Below are 20,334 nucleotides of genomic sequence, written 5' to 3'. Positions count from 1 at the left end.
ACTCATTCATTTCAAAATAAGTATGCTAACTATATATCCAACGAACAGAAAACTAAGAATTAGTATTTAATATTAAAGATTGTAAAATCATTTTTAAAATATTTTGGAAACTAGAAAACATAATCATGTCTAAAGAACACAGTCAGCAGTTGTATGACTCAAATGGGTTTGGAAATCTGACAAATCTATATTAAAACTTCATGGCTATTCTTTTCTCACTTTGTGATCTTAGGTTACTTTGTTTCTGAGAATATGTTTCCTTAGTTCTACATTAGGGGTCTTCTAGATATACAATCATGTCATCTGCAAATAGAGACAGTTTGACTTTCTCCTTTCCTAATTGAATACACTTTATTTCTTTTTCTTGCCTGATTGATCTGGCCAGAACTTCCAATACTATGTTGAATAGGAGTGGTGAGAGAGGGCATCCATGTCTAGTGCCTGATTTCAAATGGAATGCTTCCAGCTTTTGCCCATTCAGTATGATAATGGCTGTAGGTTTTTCATACATAGCTTTTATCATTTTATGATACATTCCATCAATACCTAGTTTATTGAGAGTTTTTCGCATGAAGGGCTGTTGAATTTTGTGGAAGGCCTTCTCTGCATCTATTGAGATAATCATGTGGTTTTTGTCTTCGGTTCTGTTTATGTGATAGATTACATTTCTGGATTTGCATACGTTGAACCAGCCTTGCATCCCCGGGATGAAGCCTACTTGGTCTTGATGGATAAGCTTCTTGATGTGCTGTTGCAATCTGTTTGCCAGTATTTTATTGAAGATTTTTGCATCGATGTTCATCTTGGATATTGGCCTGAAGTTTTCTTTTTTAGTTGAGTCTCTGCCCAGTTTTGGTATCAGGATGATGTTGGTCTCATAAAATGAGTTAGGGAGGATTCCCTCCTTTTGTATTGTTTGATAGTTTCAGAAGGAATGGAACCAGCGCCTCTTTGTACATCTGGTAGAATTCGGCTGTGAACCCACCTGGACTTTTTTTAGTTGGTAGACTATTGATTGCTGCCTCTACTTCAGCCCTTGTTATTGGTCTATTCAGGGTTTCAACTTCCTCCTGGTTTAGGCTTGGTAGAGTACAAGTGTCTAGGAATTTATCCATTTCTTCCTGGTTTACTGGTTTATGTGAGTAGAGTCGTTTGTAGTAATCTCTGATGGCAGTTTGTATTTCTGTGGGATCAGTGGTGATATCCTTTTTATCGTTTTTTATTGCATCTACTTGATTCTTCTCCCTTTTCTTTTTTATTAATCTGGCTAGCGGTCTGTCTATTTTGCTGATCTTTTCAAAAAACCAGCTCCTGGATTTACTGATTTTTTGAAGGTTTTTTTGTGTCTCTCCTTTAGTTCTGCTCTGATTTTATTTCTTGTCTTCTGCTAGTTTTTGGTCTTCAGCATTTTCTTAGTGAATTTTTGGAAAACACAATGCACCCAAATAAAACCAGTTTTTATGTCCTCTTATACCTGAGAATAGTGTGGCAGGTAAATAAGAAACGTGTTGGTTTGTGGCATTAATATTCATGTTCACATAAGTAGCAAAAGTTGTGGTCATGCCAGTCAGACACATCAGTCTCAGAGGCCTTGTCTTTCCCTCCCTGCTTCATGTGCATTCATTGAGAAACCCAAAGGCATCTCCTAGCAAACTGTTTCAAACTGCAGGTAATAAAATATGTCTTACCATGTTGACATAATTAGCCATCTCAAACACCCTCTTTCTGATCTCATCGTGATTCTCATTGTACTTTTTAAACTAAAAGAAAAATTAAGAAAGAATATGGACATTGATAATTAATATACTTGGAAGGTTAAAAAGGTAACTTCTCTTATGTTATTATTGATTTTAATTAAAGATTAGTTATTAAAGTTAATTAAAAGTTAGAATTAAATTGATACCTATTCATCTAGCTACATTAAAGCACTTTGAGAGTGAATAAGATGTTTCTCTTCTGAAGTACTAGTTCAGTATAAAGCTCTAAAGAATTATTTCAAATGTATTTTCACTTAAATTCTATGACTTTCTAAGCTGTGCAGATTTAGCAAAAGGAACATCTTATTAATTTAAGAGGTAGATATATGGACAGTACATGAATTAAGCACAATAAGTAAGGTCAGAGCTTTAGGGCCTGAGCTAATAGTTGACTTAAATTTCCATACATGTGTGGATTCCACATTTAGAAAATCCAGTATATGAAAATGCACTGTTATATAAAACAGTGACTATCACCAAAGATTTGCCTTTTCAGAGAATTCCATTCACTAAGCTTTCAATTGACCAATATAAGCTTTTATATTGTATCCCTAATGAGAATAATTTCTAATTTAAAAATGATTTAACAACTTAACAAAAGGAAAAATGACAGAAGAATTTAATTGGAAACTAAGTTAGGTGCTATAAAGTCAATAAGAAAATAGCATTATAAGTGCCAACAATTCAATGTATGCATATCATATCAATTGCCCTGATATCTCCAAAAGGAAGAAATCATGTCAGCTTAATTACAAATGTCAAATTTCATAGATTTAGAAAGTTTGTAACCATATCTCATATTTGTGATTCTTTAAATCTCATCCAGACCTTTCATATTTCATATAATAAACATATGCAGATGGGAGTTTTGAAGTACAACATATTTATCTCATATGCTTACCTCACCATTATCCAGGACTAAATAATATTCTATATATTTTTCTTGTTCACGAACCTTCCCATCATTAAATTTCTGAAATGTAAAGAGAACAATTACCAATGCGACATCTTTTTCCACACAAGTTTGTCTATTATTTGACATGTGTAATTTTATAAGCTGTTGGTTGATACCTGTTTGATATCTGGAGTAAAGGCAGACAATATTAGCATTTTAACACTAATTCAACAGGCAGGATTATCTACCGACAAGGCTCAGAATTTTGGAGTTGAAGGAGCACCGCAATATTCTGGTCTGTCTTTCATTTTATCAAGGGGTCTAAATTATTATGTTACTAATAGGTGAGCTACAAATAAAACCAAAGTCTGTCTATTGTTTTAAACAGTAGACTTCTTCACCATCCTGGAGCAAAATAGAGAAACGTTGACTTCAGCATTTTCCTAGTGTTTTTAGTTTGTTTTTTGTTTTCTTTGGTAGCCTTTAATTCACATCTTCATGTAATATCTGCTCCTTTACCAATGGTGCAATGTAGAGACACCATTGTTTCTAGTCTACTTTGTTCTCTTCAGGCAGAGTTGAATCTCCTTTCCATGTTTCAAACTAACCAATGCTCTGTTCCTTTTTCTCTCTCAAAAAGAATAGTTACCTAGTGGATTATCTCACTGAAGAGGGGCAGATACATTATTCTTACTAAATAATAATAGCCCATCAAAGTTGACTGGATTGCATTTCTGGAAGTGCATGTCTTTTAATAGGTAGCTAAAGTTCCATTACAAAGAACAAATTTCTGAAGATAGACTTTTAGATATTATCTAATGAGATATGTACTTACTTCCTACTGTTCATGGGAACAAAATAATTATTAGCATTTACTATACAGTGAGAGTGCTCTGGTAACTACAAATGCAGCAGTGAAATAAACATGGTCCATCTGCTGATGGAGCTCATAAGAGACAAACATAGATGTATCAGATGGTGACCAGTGCTATGTGGATGATTAAAGTGGGCATGTGATATTGAGTTACTAGGTAGTTATTTCAGAATAGGTGAAATATTCTAAAGAATTAGCCCTGGGGTCAGGGGGAGGATCCAAGATGGCTAAATAGGAACAGTTCCCCAGTCTAGTTCCCAGCAAGAACAGTGCAGAGGGTGAGTGCTCACTGCATTTCCAAACAAGTTTTCACTGCCCACAGATCATGAGATCCCCGGGCCCAGCTGGTAATGGGTGGGCACACACAAACTCACACATGTCTGGGCAGCCATTTCAACTGGTGCCTGGAATGCCTGGGAGACAGCTGCCCATTCAACTGAAATGGAGGGGGCTGAGGCAGGGAGCCAGGTGATCTGGCTGAGTGGCTACGACCCCTACAAAACAAGCAATCTGAAATGCTCTGGATTGAGAGTTTTGCAGCAAGTGCAGCTGGACCCAGAATGGTCCAGCCCAGTGAGGGGAAGGGCATCCCCCACTACCGAGGCAGTCCGCCAATACCCAGGCAGTTCACACAGCAGCTGGGGAGAGCCTGCGGCAGCTCAGCAACACCTCTGCTGGCAGACTGTGACTAGACTACTCTGTGTGGGGCAGGGTATCTATGAAAAAGGGCAGCAGCAAGACAGGAACTTATAAATAAAGCCGACCTTCCTAGGACAGAGCACCTGGGAAAAGAGGTGGTTATGAGTTAAGCTCCAGCAGACTTAAAGGTACCTGCCCAGCAGTTCTGCACGAAACAACAGAGCTTCCAGCACAGCACTTGTGCTCCTATAAGGGACAGACTATCTCCTCAAGCAACTCCCCAACCCCCGTATACCCAAAGAGACACCTCATAAAGGAGAGCTCAGGCTGACATCAGGTGGGTACTCATCTGGGATGACGCTAGCATAGGAAGAAACTGGCGGCAATCCTTGCTGTTCTGCAGCCCCTGCGGGTAATCCCCAGGCAAGCAGGGTCTGGAGTGGACCTCTAGCAGTCCTGCAGCAGAGAGGCTGACTGTTGGAAGGAAAACTAAGAAGCAGAAAGAAATAGCTTCAACATCAATGAAAAGGACATCCACTCAGAGACCCCATCCAAAAGTCACCAACTACAAAGACCACAGGTGGATAAAGCCACTAAGATGGGAAGAAACCAGTGCAAAAAGGATGAAATCACCAAAAACTAGAATGGCTCTCCTCCTCCAAGGAATCACAACTCCTTACCTGCTAGGGATCAAAGATGGATAGAGAATGAATCTGATGAATTGACAGAAACAGGCTTCAGAAGGTGGGTAATAACAAACTTCTCAGAGCTAAAAGAACATGTGCTAACCCAATGCAAAGAAACTAAGAACCTAGAAAAAGGGTTACATGAGATGCTAACTAGAATAAACAGCTTAGAGAAGAATATAAATGACTTGATGGAGCTGAAAAACACAGCACAAGAACTTCGTGAAGCATACGCAAGTTTCAATAGCTGAATCGATCAAACAGAAGAAAGGATATCAGAGATTGAAGATCAACTCAATGAAATAAAATGAGAAGGCAAGAATAGAGAAAAAAGAGTGAAAAGAAATGAACAAAGCCTCCAAGAAATACGGGATTATGTGAAAAGACCTAATCTACGTTTGATAGGTGTACCTGAATGTCATGGAGAAAATGAATCCAAGCTGGAAAACACTCTTCAGGATAGTATCCAGGAGAACTTCCCCAGCCTAGCAAGGCAGGCCGACATTGAAGTCCAGGAAATACAGAGAACACCACAAAGATTTCCTCAAAAAGAGCAACCCCAAGGCACATAATCGTCAGATTCACCAGAGTTGAAATGAAGGAAAAAATACTAAGGGCAGCCAGAGAGAAAGGTCGGGTTACCCACAAAGGGAAGCCCATCAGATTCACAGTGGATCTCTCGGCAGAAACCCTACAAGCCAGAAGAGAGTGGGGGCCAATATTCAACATCCTTAAAAGAACTTTCAACCTAGACTTTCATATCCAGCCAAACTAAGCTTCATAAGCGAAGGAGAAAGGAAATCCTTTACGGACAAGCAATTGTTGAGAGATTTCATCACCACCAGGCCTGCCTTATAAAAGCTCTTGAAAGAAGCACTAAACAAGGAAAGGAACAACCATTACCAGCCACTCCAAACATGTACCAAATGGTAAAACCCATTGACGCAATGAAGAAAATGTGTCAACTAACGGGCAAAACATCCAGCTAGCATCAAAATGGCAGTATCAAATTCACACATAACAATATTAACCTTAAATGCAAATGGACTAAATGCCCCATTCAAAAGACACAGACTGGCAAATTGGATAAAAAGTCAAAACCCATCAGTGTGCTGTCTTCAGGAAACCTATCTCACATGCAAGGACACACATAGGCTCAAAATAAAGGGATGGAGAAAGATTTATCAAGCAAATGGAGAGCAAAAAACAGCAGGAGTTGCAATCCTAGTCTCTGATAAAATAGACTTTAAACCAACAAAGATCAAAAGAGATAAGGGCATTACATAATGGTTAAAGGATCAATGCATCAAGAACTAACAATCATAAATATGTATGCAGCCAATACAGGAGCACCCAGGTACATAAAGCAAGTTCTTAATGACCTACAAAGAGACTTAGACTCTCATATAATAATAGTGGGAGACTTTAGTACTCCACTGTCAATATTAGACAGATCAACAAGACAGAAAATTTACAAAGATATCCAGGACTTGAACTCAGATCTGGACCAAGCAGACCTAACAGATGTCTACAGAAATCTCCACCCCAAATCCACAGAATATACATTCTTCTCAACACCGCATGGCACCTACTCTAAAATTGACCACATAATTGGAAGTAAATCACTCCTCAGCAAATGCAAAAGAACGGAAATCATAACAAACACTCTCTCAGACCACAGTGCAATCAAATTAGAATGCAGAATTAAGAAACTAACTCAGCACCACATAACTTCATGGAAACTGAACAACTGGCACCTGAATGTCAACTGGATAAACAATGAAATGAAGACAGAAATAAAGATGTTCTTTGAAACCAACAAGAACAAAGACACAACTTACCAGAATCTCTGGGACACATTTAAAGCAGTGTCTAGAGGGAAATTTATAGCAATAAATGCACACATGAGAAGCAAGGTAAAGGTCTAAAATCAACACCCTATTGACAAAATTGAAAGAGCTAGAGGAGCAAGATCAAAAAAACTGAAAAGCTAGCAGAAGACAAGAAATAACTAAGATCAGAGCAGAACTGAAGGAGATAGAGACACAAAAAATCCTTCAAAAAATTAATAAATCCAGGAGCTGTTTTTTTTTCCAAAAGATTAAGAAAATATACTGCTAGCCAGATTAATAAAAAAGAAAAGGGAGAAGAATCAAGTAGATGCAATAAAAAAATGATATAAGGGATATCACCACTGATCCCACAGAAATACAAACTACCATCAGAGATTACTACAAACAGCTCTACTCACATAAACCAGAAAACCAGGAAGAAATGGATAAATTCCTAGACACTTGTATTCTACCAAGCCTAAACCAGGAGGAAGTTGAAACCCTAAATAGACCAATAAGAAGGGCTGAAGTAGAGGCAGCAATTAATAGCCTACCAACCAAAACAGTCCAGGTCCAGATGGGTTCACAGCTGAATTCTACCAGATGTACAGAGAGGAGCTGGTAGCATTCCTTCTGAAACTATTCCAAACAATAGAAAGAGAGAATCCTTCCCAAATCATTTTATAAGACCAACATCATCCTGATACCAAAACCTGCACAGACTCAACAAAAAGAGAAAACTTTATGCCAATATCCATGATACACATAGATGCAAATCCTTCAGTAAAATACTTGCAAACAGATTGCAACAGCACATCAAAAAGCTTATCCATCACGATCAAGTCGGCTTCATTCAGGGGATGCAAGGCTGCTTCAACATATGCAAGTCTGTAAACGTAATCCACCACATAAACAGAACCAAAGACAAAAACCACATGATTATCTCAATAGATGCAGAGAAGGCCTTCCACAAAATTCAACAGGCCTTTATACTAAAAACTTTCAATAAACTAGGTATTGAAGGAATGTATCTCAAAATAATAAAAGCTGTTTATGACAAACCTACAGCCAATATTATATTGAATGGGCAAAAACTGGAAGCATTCCCTTTGAAATCCGGCACTAGACAAGGATGCCCTCTGTTAACACTCCTATTCAATATAGTATTGTAAGTTCTAGTCAGAGCAATTAGACAAGAAAAAAAAGGCAGGGGGGTATTAAATTAGGAAAAGAGGAAGTCAAACTGTCTCTATTATTTGCAGATGACATGATTGTATATTTAGAAGACCCTATCATCTCAGCCCAAAATCTCCTGAAACTGATAAGCAACTTCAGCAAAGTCTCAGGATACAAAATCAATGTGCAGAACTCACAAGCATTTCTATACACCAATAACAGACTAACAGAGAACCAAATCATTGGAGAACTCCCATTCACAATTGCTACCAAGAGAATAAAATACCTAGGAATACAACTAACAAAGGATGTAAAGGATCTCCTCAAGGAGAACTACAAAACACTACTCAAGGAAATAAGAGAGGACACAAACAAATGGAGAAACATTCCATGCTCATGGTTAGGAAGAATCAATGTCGTGAAAATGGCCATACTGCCCAAAGTAGTTTATAGATTCAATGCTATCTCCCATCAAGCTACCAATGACCTTTTTCACAGAACTGGAAAAAAACACTTTAAACTTCATATGGAACTAAAAGAGAGCCTGCATAGCCAAGACAATCCTAAGCAAAAAGAACAAAGCCGGAGGCATCACTTTACCTGATTTCAAACTATACTACAAAGCTACAGTAATCAAAACAGCATGGTACTTGTACCAAAACAGAGATATAGACCAATGGAACAAAACAGATGCCTCAAAGGCAACGCCACACATCTACAACCATCTGATCTTTGACAAACCTGGTGAAAACAAGCAATGGGGAAAGGAGTCCCTGTTTAATAAATGGTGTCGGGAAAACTAGCTAGCAGTGTGCAGGAAGCAGAAACTGGACCCGTTCCTGACACCTTACGCTAAAATTAACTCCAGATGGATTAAAGACTTAAACATAAGACCTAACTCCATAAAAACCCTAGAAGAAAACCTAGGCAAATCCATTCAGTACATAGGCATAGGCAAGGACTTCATGACTAAAACACCAAAAGGATTGGCAACCATAGCTATAATAGACAAATGGGACCTAATTAAACTCCAGAGTTTCTGTACAGCAAAAGAAACAATCATTAGAGTGAACTGGCAACCAATAGATGGGGAAAAAATTTTGCAATCTACCCATCTGACAACGGGCTAATTTCCAGAATCTACAAAGAACTAAAACAGATTTACAAGAAAAAAAACAACATCCAAAAGTGGGAGAAGGATATGAACACTTTTCCAAAGAAGACATATACGAGGCCAAGAAACACATGAAAAAATGCTCATCATCACTGATTATTAGAGAAATGCAAATCAAAACCACATTGAGATACCACCTCATGCCAGTTAGAATGGTGATCATTAAAAAATTTGGAGACAACAGATGCTGGAGAGGATGTGGAGAAATAGGAACACTTTTACACTGTTGGTGGGAGTGTAAATTAGTTCAGCCATTGTGGAAGATAGTGTGGTGATTCCTCAAGGACCTATAGATAGAAATTCCATTTGACCCAGCAATCCCATTACTGAGTATATACCCAAAGGATTATAAATCATTCTGTTATAAAGACACATACACATGTATGTTCATAGTGGCACTCTTTATAATAGCAAAGACTTGGAACCAACCCAAATGCCCATTGATGATAGATTGGACAAGGAAAATGTGGCACATATACGCTGTAGAATACTATGCAGCCATAAAAAAACAATGAGTTCATGTCATGTGTAGGGACATGGATGATTCTGGATACCATCATTCTCAGCACACTGACACAAGAATAGAAAATCACACACAGCATGTTCTCACTCATAGGCGGGTGTTGAACAATGAGTACACATGGACACAGGGAGGGGAGCATCACATACAGGGGTCTGTTGTGGGGAGGATAAGGGAGGGACAGTAGCGGGGTGGGGAGGTTGGGGAGGGATAATATGGTGAGAAATGCCAGATGTAGGTGACGGGGGGATGGAGGCAGCAAACCACATTGCCACGTGTGTACCTATGCAACAATCCTGCATGATCTGCACATGTACCCCAGAACCTAAAGTACAATTTAAAAAAAAATTGTCCCTCAAGTAGATGTATTAATGAAAATGAGAAGTCAGCCAAGGAAAGATAAATTGGAGGACAGTTCCAGCAGGGAGAAAATCTAGTAAATAGACTTTAAGGTGAAATGGTATTGGCATATTTAAAGCATAGAAAAAAAATGCTAGTGTTTTTTATAACATAATGGGGAGGTCACCAAGAGATGGGACATAAAGAGTATGAAGAGACAGGAGAGGCCAATGGAGACACAATCCTATAGGGGTTTGTGGCCCATGGTTAGTTGCATGGCTTTTATACTAAATGTAATGGTAAGACATTAGAGGGCTTTGGACAGAAAAGGGATGTGATATGATTTACAATAAAAACACTGTATCTATTGTGTGGAGTCTGGATTCTGTTGAACTGGGATGGGAAGGTCAGGCAGAGCCTGTTGCCATGGTTATTATGAGATGGTACCTTGGGGTAGTCATAAAAGGAAGCAAAGTAAAAGATCTGAAATATGTTGGAGGCACTTGCTGTTGGATGCCATATAAGGAGGGATTGAGAAAAAAGGGAATCAAGGATAGTTTCTACATTAGTACTTGAATAAATGATGAGTGGTGGTGTTAAATGAGATGGGGAGAATGAGATAAAAGTGGGTTTTGTTGACAGTTTAGAAATTGATAGTTCTTTCTGGGGCATACTTTAGGTTTGTGATATAAGATGTCTAAATGGCTATATTAAGTAGACAGTTAATTATAACAGTCTGGCCTTTAGGAGAGAGGCAGAGGCTAGAGATATGCATCTGATGGCAATTAGTGCACAGTTCCTGTTTAAATAAGGCACAGGACAGGGTGAGATTACCTGGGAAGAATGTGTAAGTACACCAAAGAAAAGATCCAGGATTGAGCTATTTGAGTTTCTCTAATATTTACCAGTCGGTCAGAGCAAGATGACAGAAAGGAAATGAGAAGGAGTAGCACTCCTGAGGTAGAGGAAAGCCAAAGCAGTGAAATGTCCCCAAAGCAAGGCTCTTTCACATAGGCACCAAGGAATGGAAATGGAGGGCTAAGAGGCCTGTACAAGCAAACCCAGGAGTTGATATTCTCAGCAACATATAGCTAGGAGTTCCACCAAGTTCTGGCCAATCAGAGGAGGCCAACCGTTCAAACCGTGTTCAAATAAGGCAAACACCAAGCTGTAACCAGTGCAGCTGTTTCTGTACCTTAGTTCTTTTTCTGTACATCATTTTTCTGTCCATAAATCCTCTCCAACCATAGAGCACTATGGAGTTGCTCCAAACCTCTTCTGGTTCTGAGGGCTGCCAGATTCTCAAACTACTATTTGCTCAAATAAACTCTATTAAATTTGTTTACAGTTTGTTCTTAACAGTCCTTATATTGTACATTAGATCTTTCGACTGCTTTACCCTGCACATTTGCTGCTTGGAATACTTTGACTGATATCTCCCCATTTCCTGTCCCTACCTAGACCCTGGTAACCACTGTTTTATTCTCTACCTCTATATATTTGACAGTCACCCCTACTTTTTAAAATTCCTATGCATTTTGTTAATCGTTTTCTTTGCTGTGAAGAAGCTTTTTAGTTTGATATGGTCTCTTTTTAAAGATTGTTTACTTTTGTAACTTTAGCTTTTGGGTATGATATCTAAGAAATCATTGTCAAGGTTAATGTCAAATGGCCTTTCCACTCTATTTTCTTCTAGAGTTTTATGGATTTAGGTATTACATTTAGGTATCTTATTTATTTTTATTTGATTGTTATGGTATAAGAAAAGGGTTCCATTTCATTATTTTGCATGTGGATATCCAGTTTTACCATGAGTCTATTTATTGAAGAGACTGTCCTTTTCCTAGTGTGTCTTTTTGGTGACCTTGTCAAAATTTAATTGACCATATATGCTTGGATTTATTTCTGAGCTTGCTATTCTGTTCCACTGGTCAAGGTGTCTGCTTTTATATCATCATCATATCATTCTGATTACTATATCTTTATAATATAACTTTAAATCAGTTAATACAATGTCTACAGCTTTCTTTTCTCAGAATTCCTTTGGCTATTTGGGATATTTTGTGGTTCCATACAAATTTTAGTATTGCTTTTTTCTTATTTCTGTAAATACTGTCATTGGGTTTTATAAGGATTGCATTGAATCTACATATTGCTTTGGGTAGTATGAACATTTTAACAGCATTCTTCTAATTCATGAACACAGGATGTTCATTTATTTGCATTTTCTTCAATTTCCTTCATCAATGTTTTACAGTCTATAGGTTATATTTTTCTAGGAATTCATTTATTTTCTCTAGGCTATCAAATTTATTGACAAATAATTGTTCATAGTAGTCCTTTACTATGTAACTACTGTGTGCTGCTCTTCATCTCCTTAGTAAAATGTATTCCTAAGTATTATTTGTGTTGTGAATGGAATTATTTTCTTGATTTCATTTTTGGCTAGGTTGTTATTTGTGTATAGAAATGTCACAGATTATGTATGTTGATTTTATATCCTGCAACTTTATTGAATTTATTAGAGCTAATGGTTTGCCAGTGGAGTCATTAGGGTTTTCTATATATAGAATCATTTCATCTGCAAATAGAGATAAATGTACTTCTTCCTATCCATGTTGAATGTGTTTTTCCTTTTCTTTTCTTCATGTTCCTAATAGTACTTATGTTACATGTTTAATAGAAATGGTGAGAGTAGGCATCCTTGCCTAGGACCAGAGGAATGGCTATTTCTCCTTTCCAATCCAACCCATTGATTATGATGTTATCAGTGGGTTTCTATAAATGGATTCTAATTTTAAAAAATAAACTTAAATAAGGAAAAAGAAGAGTGGGCAGGTAACCCTTATTGTTTGGCTTGAGACATATTTTAAGAGTTTAACATCATTCTAGCTTCAAATAAAATAATGCAAAAGTGTTCTTAAATTTTCATTATTGTTTAATCATCAGCAGCTGCATTGCACACTATCAACAGTTGTGTGGTTGCTGAAAGCCTGCGATTATGTGCATTTAACCACAACTTTCCTATCACAACTTGAATCCCAACTAAGCCAAGGACACAGTTATATATTAAATGAATTTCAGAAGAAAGCCCACATATTTAAGTGAGCACTTATTTCCATGAAGAAAGAACAATGTAAGAACGACAAAAGCTCTGAAATGTAACTGGCATGTAAAAATGTTTCCTGATTAGGAACTATCAACTTGGATTTAGTTTTGGGAAAACATGGTCCTAGATGCTATAGGATATTTACAAATATCCTAAATCAAGGGAACTTGTAGCATTGTATGCAAATAAAATAAGGTATATTTGACTGCTAAAAAATAAAAATAAATAAATGACCTTTATGATGTTGAGGAACTTCTGTGCCTAAACACTTCAAACTTTTAATCAAGAAAGCATGTTGAACTTTAATGCCTTTTCACCAATTGATAACATCATGTGTGTTTTGTCTTTCAGTCTATTAACGTGATTGATATATTACATTGACAAATTTGTGTATGTTAAGTCCATATGCCAAAGATAAATTCCATTTGATTATGATGTATAATCTTTTGGATGTATTGTTGAATTTGATTTGCTAATATTTCTCTGAAAATTTTTTCCTCAATGTTTGTCAGAATTCTTGGCCTGTAGTTTTCTTTTCTTTGGTGTCTTTGTCTTAGCTTAGGTATAAAGGTGATACTGGCTTATAGAAAGTGTGAGGAAGTACACCTTCTAGCTCTATTTTTTTAAAATTTATAAGCATTGGTAATAATTAGTTTTAGAATGTTTGATACAATTCAGCTCTAGAATCATCTAGTTCTAGGCTTCCCTTGTTGAAAGATTTTTAATTACTATTTCAATCTCCCTGTTATTGGTCTGTTCAGGCTTTCTACTATTTTCTGATTGAACCCTGATAGGTTATATTTTTCTAGGCATTCATCTATTTTCTATAGCCTATCAAATTTATTAACAAATAATTGTTCATAGTAGTCCTTTAAGATTTTCTTTAATTTGAGGCATTTTTTGTAATAGCTCCACTTTAATTTCTGATTACATATATTTGAGTTTTCTCTCTTTTTCTCTTAGCCTAGCTAAGAGTTTGTCTATTTTGTTACTATTGACATGGAATATGTTCTTCCATCTTTTTACTTTCTGCCTATGCATGTCTTTAAAGCTTAAAAGTGTGTCTCTTGGAGGCAGCACATAGTTGGACCTTGTTGTTTTCATCCATTCAGCTACTCTTTATCTTTTGATGGATAATTTAACCTATTTGCATTCCTTGTAAGAACTTATAGGTAAGGATCTACTAATGCCATTTTGTTTTATAGGGTTTTTTTTTCTATAGGTTCATTTTTTCCTTCTTTGTTTATCTTTGTGATTTGGTGATTTTTCTGTAGTGCTGTATTTTTATTCTTTTCTATCATTTGTATCTTCTATAGATACGTTTTTCTTTGTATTTACCATGAGGTTTACATAAAACATCTTAGAGTTGTAATGGAGTATCTTATATTGATAACAATTTAAGTTCAGTCATGTATGAAAACTCCAGACTTTTATCCTCCCCCTGACAATTTATACTTTTAATGTCACAATATAAATATTTTATATTATATATTTCTGAACAAATTATTATGGTTATTATCTTTGATTCATTTTATTAAGTTTCATACTAGAGATACATGTGATCAACAGAGCACGTAAAAGTATTGGCGTATTCTGGATTTGACTATATATTTCCATTTACCAGTGAACTTGCTGGTAGAATTTAAACCTACAGTAAATTAAACTGACCAGAAATTTTATTTTGGCCAATTCTGCCCGGTGCTTACAGAGTCTGAGACCATTTGAAAGAAATGATTGGATTTGAAATAAATCAGGGAAATAAAAATGATATCAACAAGGAAACAAAAGTAATGTCAACAAAGATATTTTAATATACTTTACAGTCTAAAACACAAAACTATATTCATTTTTCTCCTAGGACTTGAAGCAGAATTCCACACTTAAAATAATATTCTATGTTCCTGTAGGCAGATTCTATGTCTGTTTTGCTCATTTCTATCTTCCCAGCACCTGTGACGGCACTTTGAGAGAGATTTTTTGAATGAATTTATGAGAGCAGGATGTTTTATTTCAAAATAATAATAATCACTTCATAGCTTTTTGGCTAAAATTAAGAGCAAATTAATAATAATACTTTGTATTTTTGTGGTTTATTGTAAGCTACATGGAATACTGTGACAGATGCCTGCTTCTAGAAGGCAGTTATATTTTACACTTATTTTTAACCTTTGTAAATTGCTGATAATAATAATTGATAATAGTTAATTCCTAAGTACTTGTTAAATGAACCATTAATGTCTAGCAATATTTAAGGATTAGTGTCTCTATAACTTACAAATTTCAACAATGACGATAGTTTCAGTAAATTGCACTGCTAATTCTGGAAAGCAGGGCAGAATACATGAGAACATTTCAAATAAAAAACAAAATTACACGTACTACTAGTCTGGTGGCAGGTAGGGCAATGTTCTGCTGAAAATCATGGGTCCACAACACATCATCCATCCCACAGGTGCTGTTATAATTATTTTCTTCAGGGTCATACTTGAAGAGTGCATGCTCCTGTTCATCCCGATTTATGGGGCTTAAAGGTTCAATAAAATATCTTTGATTCCCCTGATTGAAGTAGCCCCTGAAAAACAATAGTTTTTTAAAGGGTTCTGGCTTCTTAACAAAATATTATCGCATTAGGTTCATACAGATTTATAAGATCCAAAAGAAGACCTTTAAAATTCCTAGTCATTATCAAAAACAATTTAAGCTTATGGCAATAAAATACAGTAAAAATTACAGCAGACGATACCTTGGAGATTATCTAAAGATTTTTCTACAAGAAAATAAGACATATTAGGGAGAAGTGATTGCTGCAATGTTATGCAGGCAACCATATCAGTTGCCTAGAATGAATCTTTCCTGACACTTGGTCCAGCATTCTTCCAGTTTTAATACTATACTTGCTCTAAAGGTACACCTAAAATGAAAGAGACTTTAGAGTTTTATAGATAAGTGTTAAAATACTGGCTTTATAACTTATTCATTGTGATTCATTGGGACAGTTCTTTAAACTCACACGCCTCAGGTTTGCCACATTTATTTGTCATGATACCTACCATGTATGGTGATAGTAAAGATTAAAAGTGAGAACATGTAAAGCACATGACAAATCCATTTCTTCTCTATTTTATCTGGTAAAGCCTTGAACCAGGAGTAATTCAACCAATATTCATTGAGTACCCATTATTCATTAGGCATTAGACTAAGGATAGACAGTAAAAATAAAGTCATGATCTCTTTTCTTATGGATCTTATGTTCAAATGAGGAAGATTGATGTGTATCAAATAATCACATAATATATACAATTACAGAGTAAGTACTTACATATAATTAGAATAGATAATTGGTGTGAAGAAAACGTATGAGTATATAATCAACTAAATTAAGTGTACATAAAATTAGATAATGGCAAGAGTGGATGTAAGAAGATAAATTATGTGCTTTATCACAATGGTCTACATAAGGAATCACGGTAGATGGACTAGGCTGTTGCAGAAGAGACAGAATGAACAATTTCAGAAAGTATTTAGAAGATAGAATCAATAAGACTTGGTGAGGGATTGAAAATGCAGGGCTGAGAGGCAAGCAGACCTCAAGGAATTTAGGTTTCTGAATTGGGCAAGTGATTATTTGATTATACCGTAAAGATAGAGAACATGGAAACAGTACCAGATTCAAGAGACAATCATTAGTTGGGTTTAGAGCACACTGAGATTGAGGTTTATTTAAGATACCCAACTGAAAATATGACAAAGATTAGATAATCAAGTCTGGACATCAGAAGAACCACCTTACTGTGGACAGATACATGGTGTATCATTAACAGACAGAAATGTATGTCATAGTCATGGATAAGACAATCTAGAGAGAGAGTTAAAAGTGAGGAGAGAGTCTGGGTGTGGTGCCTCATGCCTGTAATCCCAGCAGTTGGGAGGCAGAGTCACACAGATCACTTGAGGTCAGGAGTTTGAGACCAACCTGGCCAACATGGTGAAACCCATGTCTACTAAAAATACAAAACTTAGCCAAGCTTGGTGACAAGCATTTATAATCCTAGCTACTCGGAAGGCTGAGGCAAGAGAATTGCTTGAACCCAGGAGGCTGAGATTGCAGTGAGCTGAAATCGTACCATTACACTCCAGCCTGGGTGACAGAGAATCTGCCTAAAACAATAAATAAATAAAGTGAGAAGCAAGAATAGAGAGCAGCTCCCATTCCCTAAAGATTCTTAGTCCATAACTGGGACTCAAAACCCTGTATTTTTAAAATGAGCTAACAAAAATGCCTTTGAAAACAATTCAGATATGTAATTTACAAACTGCTATCAAGAGAAGTGGTGTTTCTTCAAATTTCAACATTTTATGGCCCTTAGGATGCATATTCAACTATAGGAAAATTAATGATATTTGGGATTCATCTGGTTTGTTAGATGTATACACAAATACCACAATCACGGGCGCATGCAAAACATTCCCGAAGTCTTACCTTAGACCCCTACATGTGCTGATGCTAGCATCAGAAACCTTTTCATTAACAATATGTCCTTGATAATAACAATCCTCCTAAAAGAAAAGGGGTTTTGTAAAGAGAAGTACATGTGAATTTTAGAGCCACTGCTAAAGTTGCATTCGAAATTGTGAAACAGGATTTTAAATGCTTCAAACCATATTCTGCTGAACAACAGTAAATTCAGAGATGTTTATTAAATAAAAGCTTTCATATAAGTTAAAATTGTTAATGTAAGTTAATGATCCCAAAATGTTTACAAGGTATTAACCGTCAGTGTTGACTAGGATGAATGTTAATAATATTTAGAAGAAATACATTTGGATATGTCAGTTTTAAACCTGACCCCTTAAAACACTGGGCATTCATTTTTCCTTTTTGCTGATTTCTCATTAACTTTTTCTAGCAAAGATCAACAAGTTTTTTTGCAAAGGATGGGTTATTCGGCTTGGGTTTTTGTTTTTAATTTCTTGATTTATCTAAAGTGTTCTGTCAGATTAACTGGATCAGCACATTTCTAGCCTCCATTTGGAGGAAGATGCCCTTCTTAACATTTTCTCATGTGGGTGTTCCATGAAGGATCTTTCTAGTTTGGGATAGATGAGGTGCTGGCCCATGTAAACTTGTATTATTGCTGTAGAGGAGACTGCTTGCAGGGCTTCTGATGGAAAATGTAGTTCAGAAAAAGAAGTAATGGTGCATGACACCTCACATGGCTACACACTGTCATCTGCTCAGTCTAAGAAAAGATCGGCCGTGAACAGGAGTCAAGAGAAATTGTTTAAGAAAAATAATTCTGCAATTGCCATTGAGGAAATAGTCTTGGTTTGAGAGACCAAAAGCCTAGAGAAATGATAAAATTGACTGAGAGAACCAGCAGTATGTAACTCTTCACTCTTAAGAAAATAATGTGTTCCTTCTACCCACCCTCCTACAGGAGTCCTTAAAGGCTGCAAAAACTTACCAGAGTTGCCATGAAACGGTTTTGTTGTTGTTAAAATATAAAAAAAGAAAAGTGGAAGATCAATTATGTAATTACTACTGTTGAAAAAAGTACTAATGTTATAAATGCAGTTTCACTTCTACTTTTTGCCTGGCAAGGACACTGCCTTTAGGTCTGTGGGTAAAACCCCTATTAAAGAATTGAAGAGAATCTGTTATACCATAATTTGTGGGCTTGTGGTGATCTCCTTTCCAGTGGAATTATAATATGTTTCTGTGTAGCCTGGTGCAAGGAGATTCCTGGAGAAAAAAACACAAAGATGTTGTGGTTACTTGTGGTGGTTGCAAAGTCCAGTGAACTTCTCTGGTCATTTGAGAGCAAAAGCTGATTAGTCCAAGTGTTTGTGACCCATAAGCAGTAACAGACTCAGCACACTCTCCACATGCTGCCTTGCTCTTGCCGAGGATAATATCAAAGGTAAAGATACTTACTTGTTTTTTTTCAAATAAAGCACCGCAATTTTTCCATTAACTGTCATTTTATACTTTAATTCAGTTTCAAATTGTTCCTGCAAAAATGTACAAATACTTACTTATAATTAAAAACAGACACAAATATTCATTTGACTATTATATTTCTATCTCTGTACTCATTAGCAAGCAATATCTGCTTTTTCAGCAGTATAATACCAAATGCTTTCCTCTTCTCCTTTTAACAGATCAAACAACCCTGGCAACTAAATAGACAACTATCTGAGAGCCTTATATCCACACCCATCCATCCACCCATCCATCTGTCCGTCCATCCATCCATCCCTACATTTTACAAGTATTGTTTGAGGGAATGCTGGTTCTTTGCAGGACACTGCTAGGTTTTGAAAATTCAACTCTAAGCAAAAAACATTGTTACCTACTGTCAGAGAGCTTATAATCTTGTGAAAAGACAGAAAATGAGGTGAGTTACATGCATGATAATGGATGTATGTACTAGGATCTCTAATGTCTTACGGACAGGAAAGGCTTTTTTGAGGAAGTAATGTTTAAGATGAGACATAAATTACCCAGGTGAAGTAAGGGAAGTTATCTGAGTAGAAGGAATTGTATACAAAGAGGCCTAAAAACCTCCATTGCATTTCATGATTTTTGGTCTTGAGGTCTTCTCAAGACTAAATAGAACATCAACTATGAAAAACATAACAGGGATATATACTGTAATGTGAGAAAGAACCATCAAGAAGAAACCGCAGTCCCAGGTATTTAGGAGGGAGAAATATTACATCACGTAAACCACATAAAAGGAAAATTATTTTAAACTTAGACTTAGGTATATAAGGAGAGCTATTGAGGACTACATAGAATTATTTTAAAGAAGATGTTTTTGGGGACTTACTATTTGTGTACTCTGGGTTCTGAAGTACGCGTCAAAAGAAGTAAGATGCACCTTGATTTTGAGAGTACTCATTAGAAGGAAATGATTTTGGTTTTACTTAGTAAGACTAGCTGGCCACAGAAACCTATAGATGCAAATTTTCTTTAAAAGTAATGTCATGGGTCACATTTAGAGTTTGATTTGTAAATCAGGTTATTGCTGTGGTTGCACTCAATATCCAAAAACTTATTGGGAAGTGCCTGGTTATTGTCATTAAAGAGGTCTAAAGGTGGTAGACGAAAGGTGGTTGAGAAACACATTACGGACTGAGTTCTGTTTCCTCTGTTGTGTAGCACCTTCAGTCAAGCCTTTCTTCTCTCCCTTCCCCTCTGGCCAGGATGGTATCTGAACTCATAGAGGTACAATGTATGTTACAGTCATCAGATCATGAGTACTGTGCTGGGATTTAGCTGTCTCCAAAGTCAGTTGTTAAGGTCCATACTGTCCTTAAAACTTCAGTT

General features: G+C 36.4%; 1 protein-coding gene across 1 annotated transcript in view; it reads right to left on the bottom strand.

Annotated features, from left to right (window-relative positions):
• The window catches only part of ADAM28 (ADAM metallopeptidase domain 28), a 67,086-nt gene that overhangs the window by 32,795 nt on the left and 13,957 nt on the right, over window positions 1–20,334 (bottom strand). The window contains exons 3-8 of the mRNA XM_021665131.2: window positions 18,937–19,013; window positions 18,666–18,744; window positions 17,482–17,558; window positions 15,381–15,573; window positions 2,659–2,730; window positions 1,689–1,760 (exon numbers count right to left, since the gene is read on the bottom strand). Coding sequence (XP_021520806.2) covers window positions 1,689–1,760; window positions 2,659–2,730; window positions 15,381–15,573; window positions 17,482–17,558; window positions 18,666–18,744; window positions 18,937–19,013 — 570 coding nt within the window. The remainder of the gene's footprint in view (window positions 1–1,688; window positions 1,761–2,658; window positions 2,731–15,380; window positions 15,574–17,481; window positions 17,559–18,665; window positions 18,745–18,936; window positions 19,014–20,334) is intronic.

Source organism: Aotus nancymaae, unplaced genomic scaffold (genome assembly GCF_030222135.1).
Source record: "Aotus nancymaae isolate 86718 unplaced genomic scaffold, 86718_ANA_hifiasm-v0.15.2.pri h1tg000079l, whole genome shotgun sequence".
NCBI classification, from domain to species: Eukaryota; Metazoa; Chordata; class Mammalia; order Primates; family Aotidae; genus Aotus; species Aotus nancymaae.
Note: the sequence above shows the minus strand (reverse complement) of the source record. Positions and strands in the feature narration are given on the sequence as shown.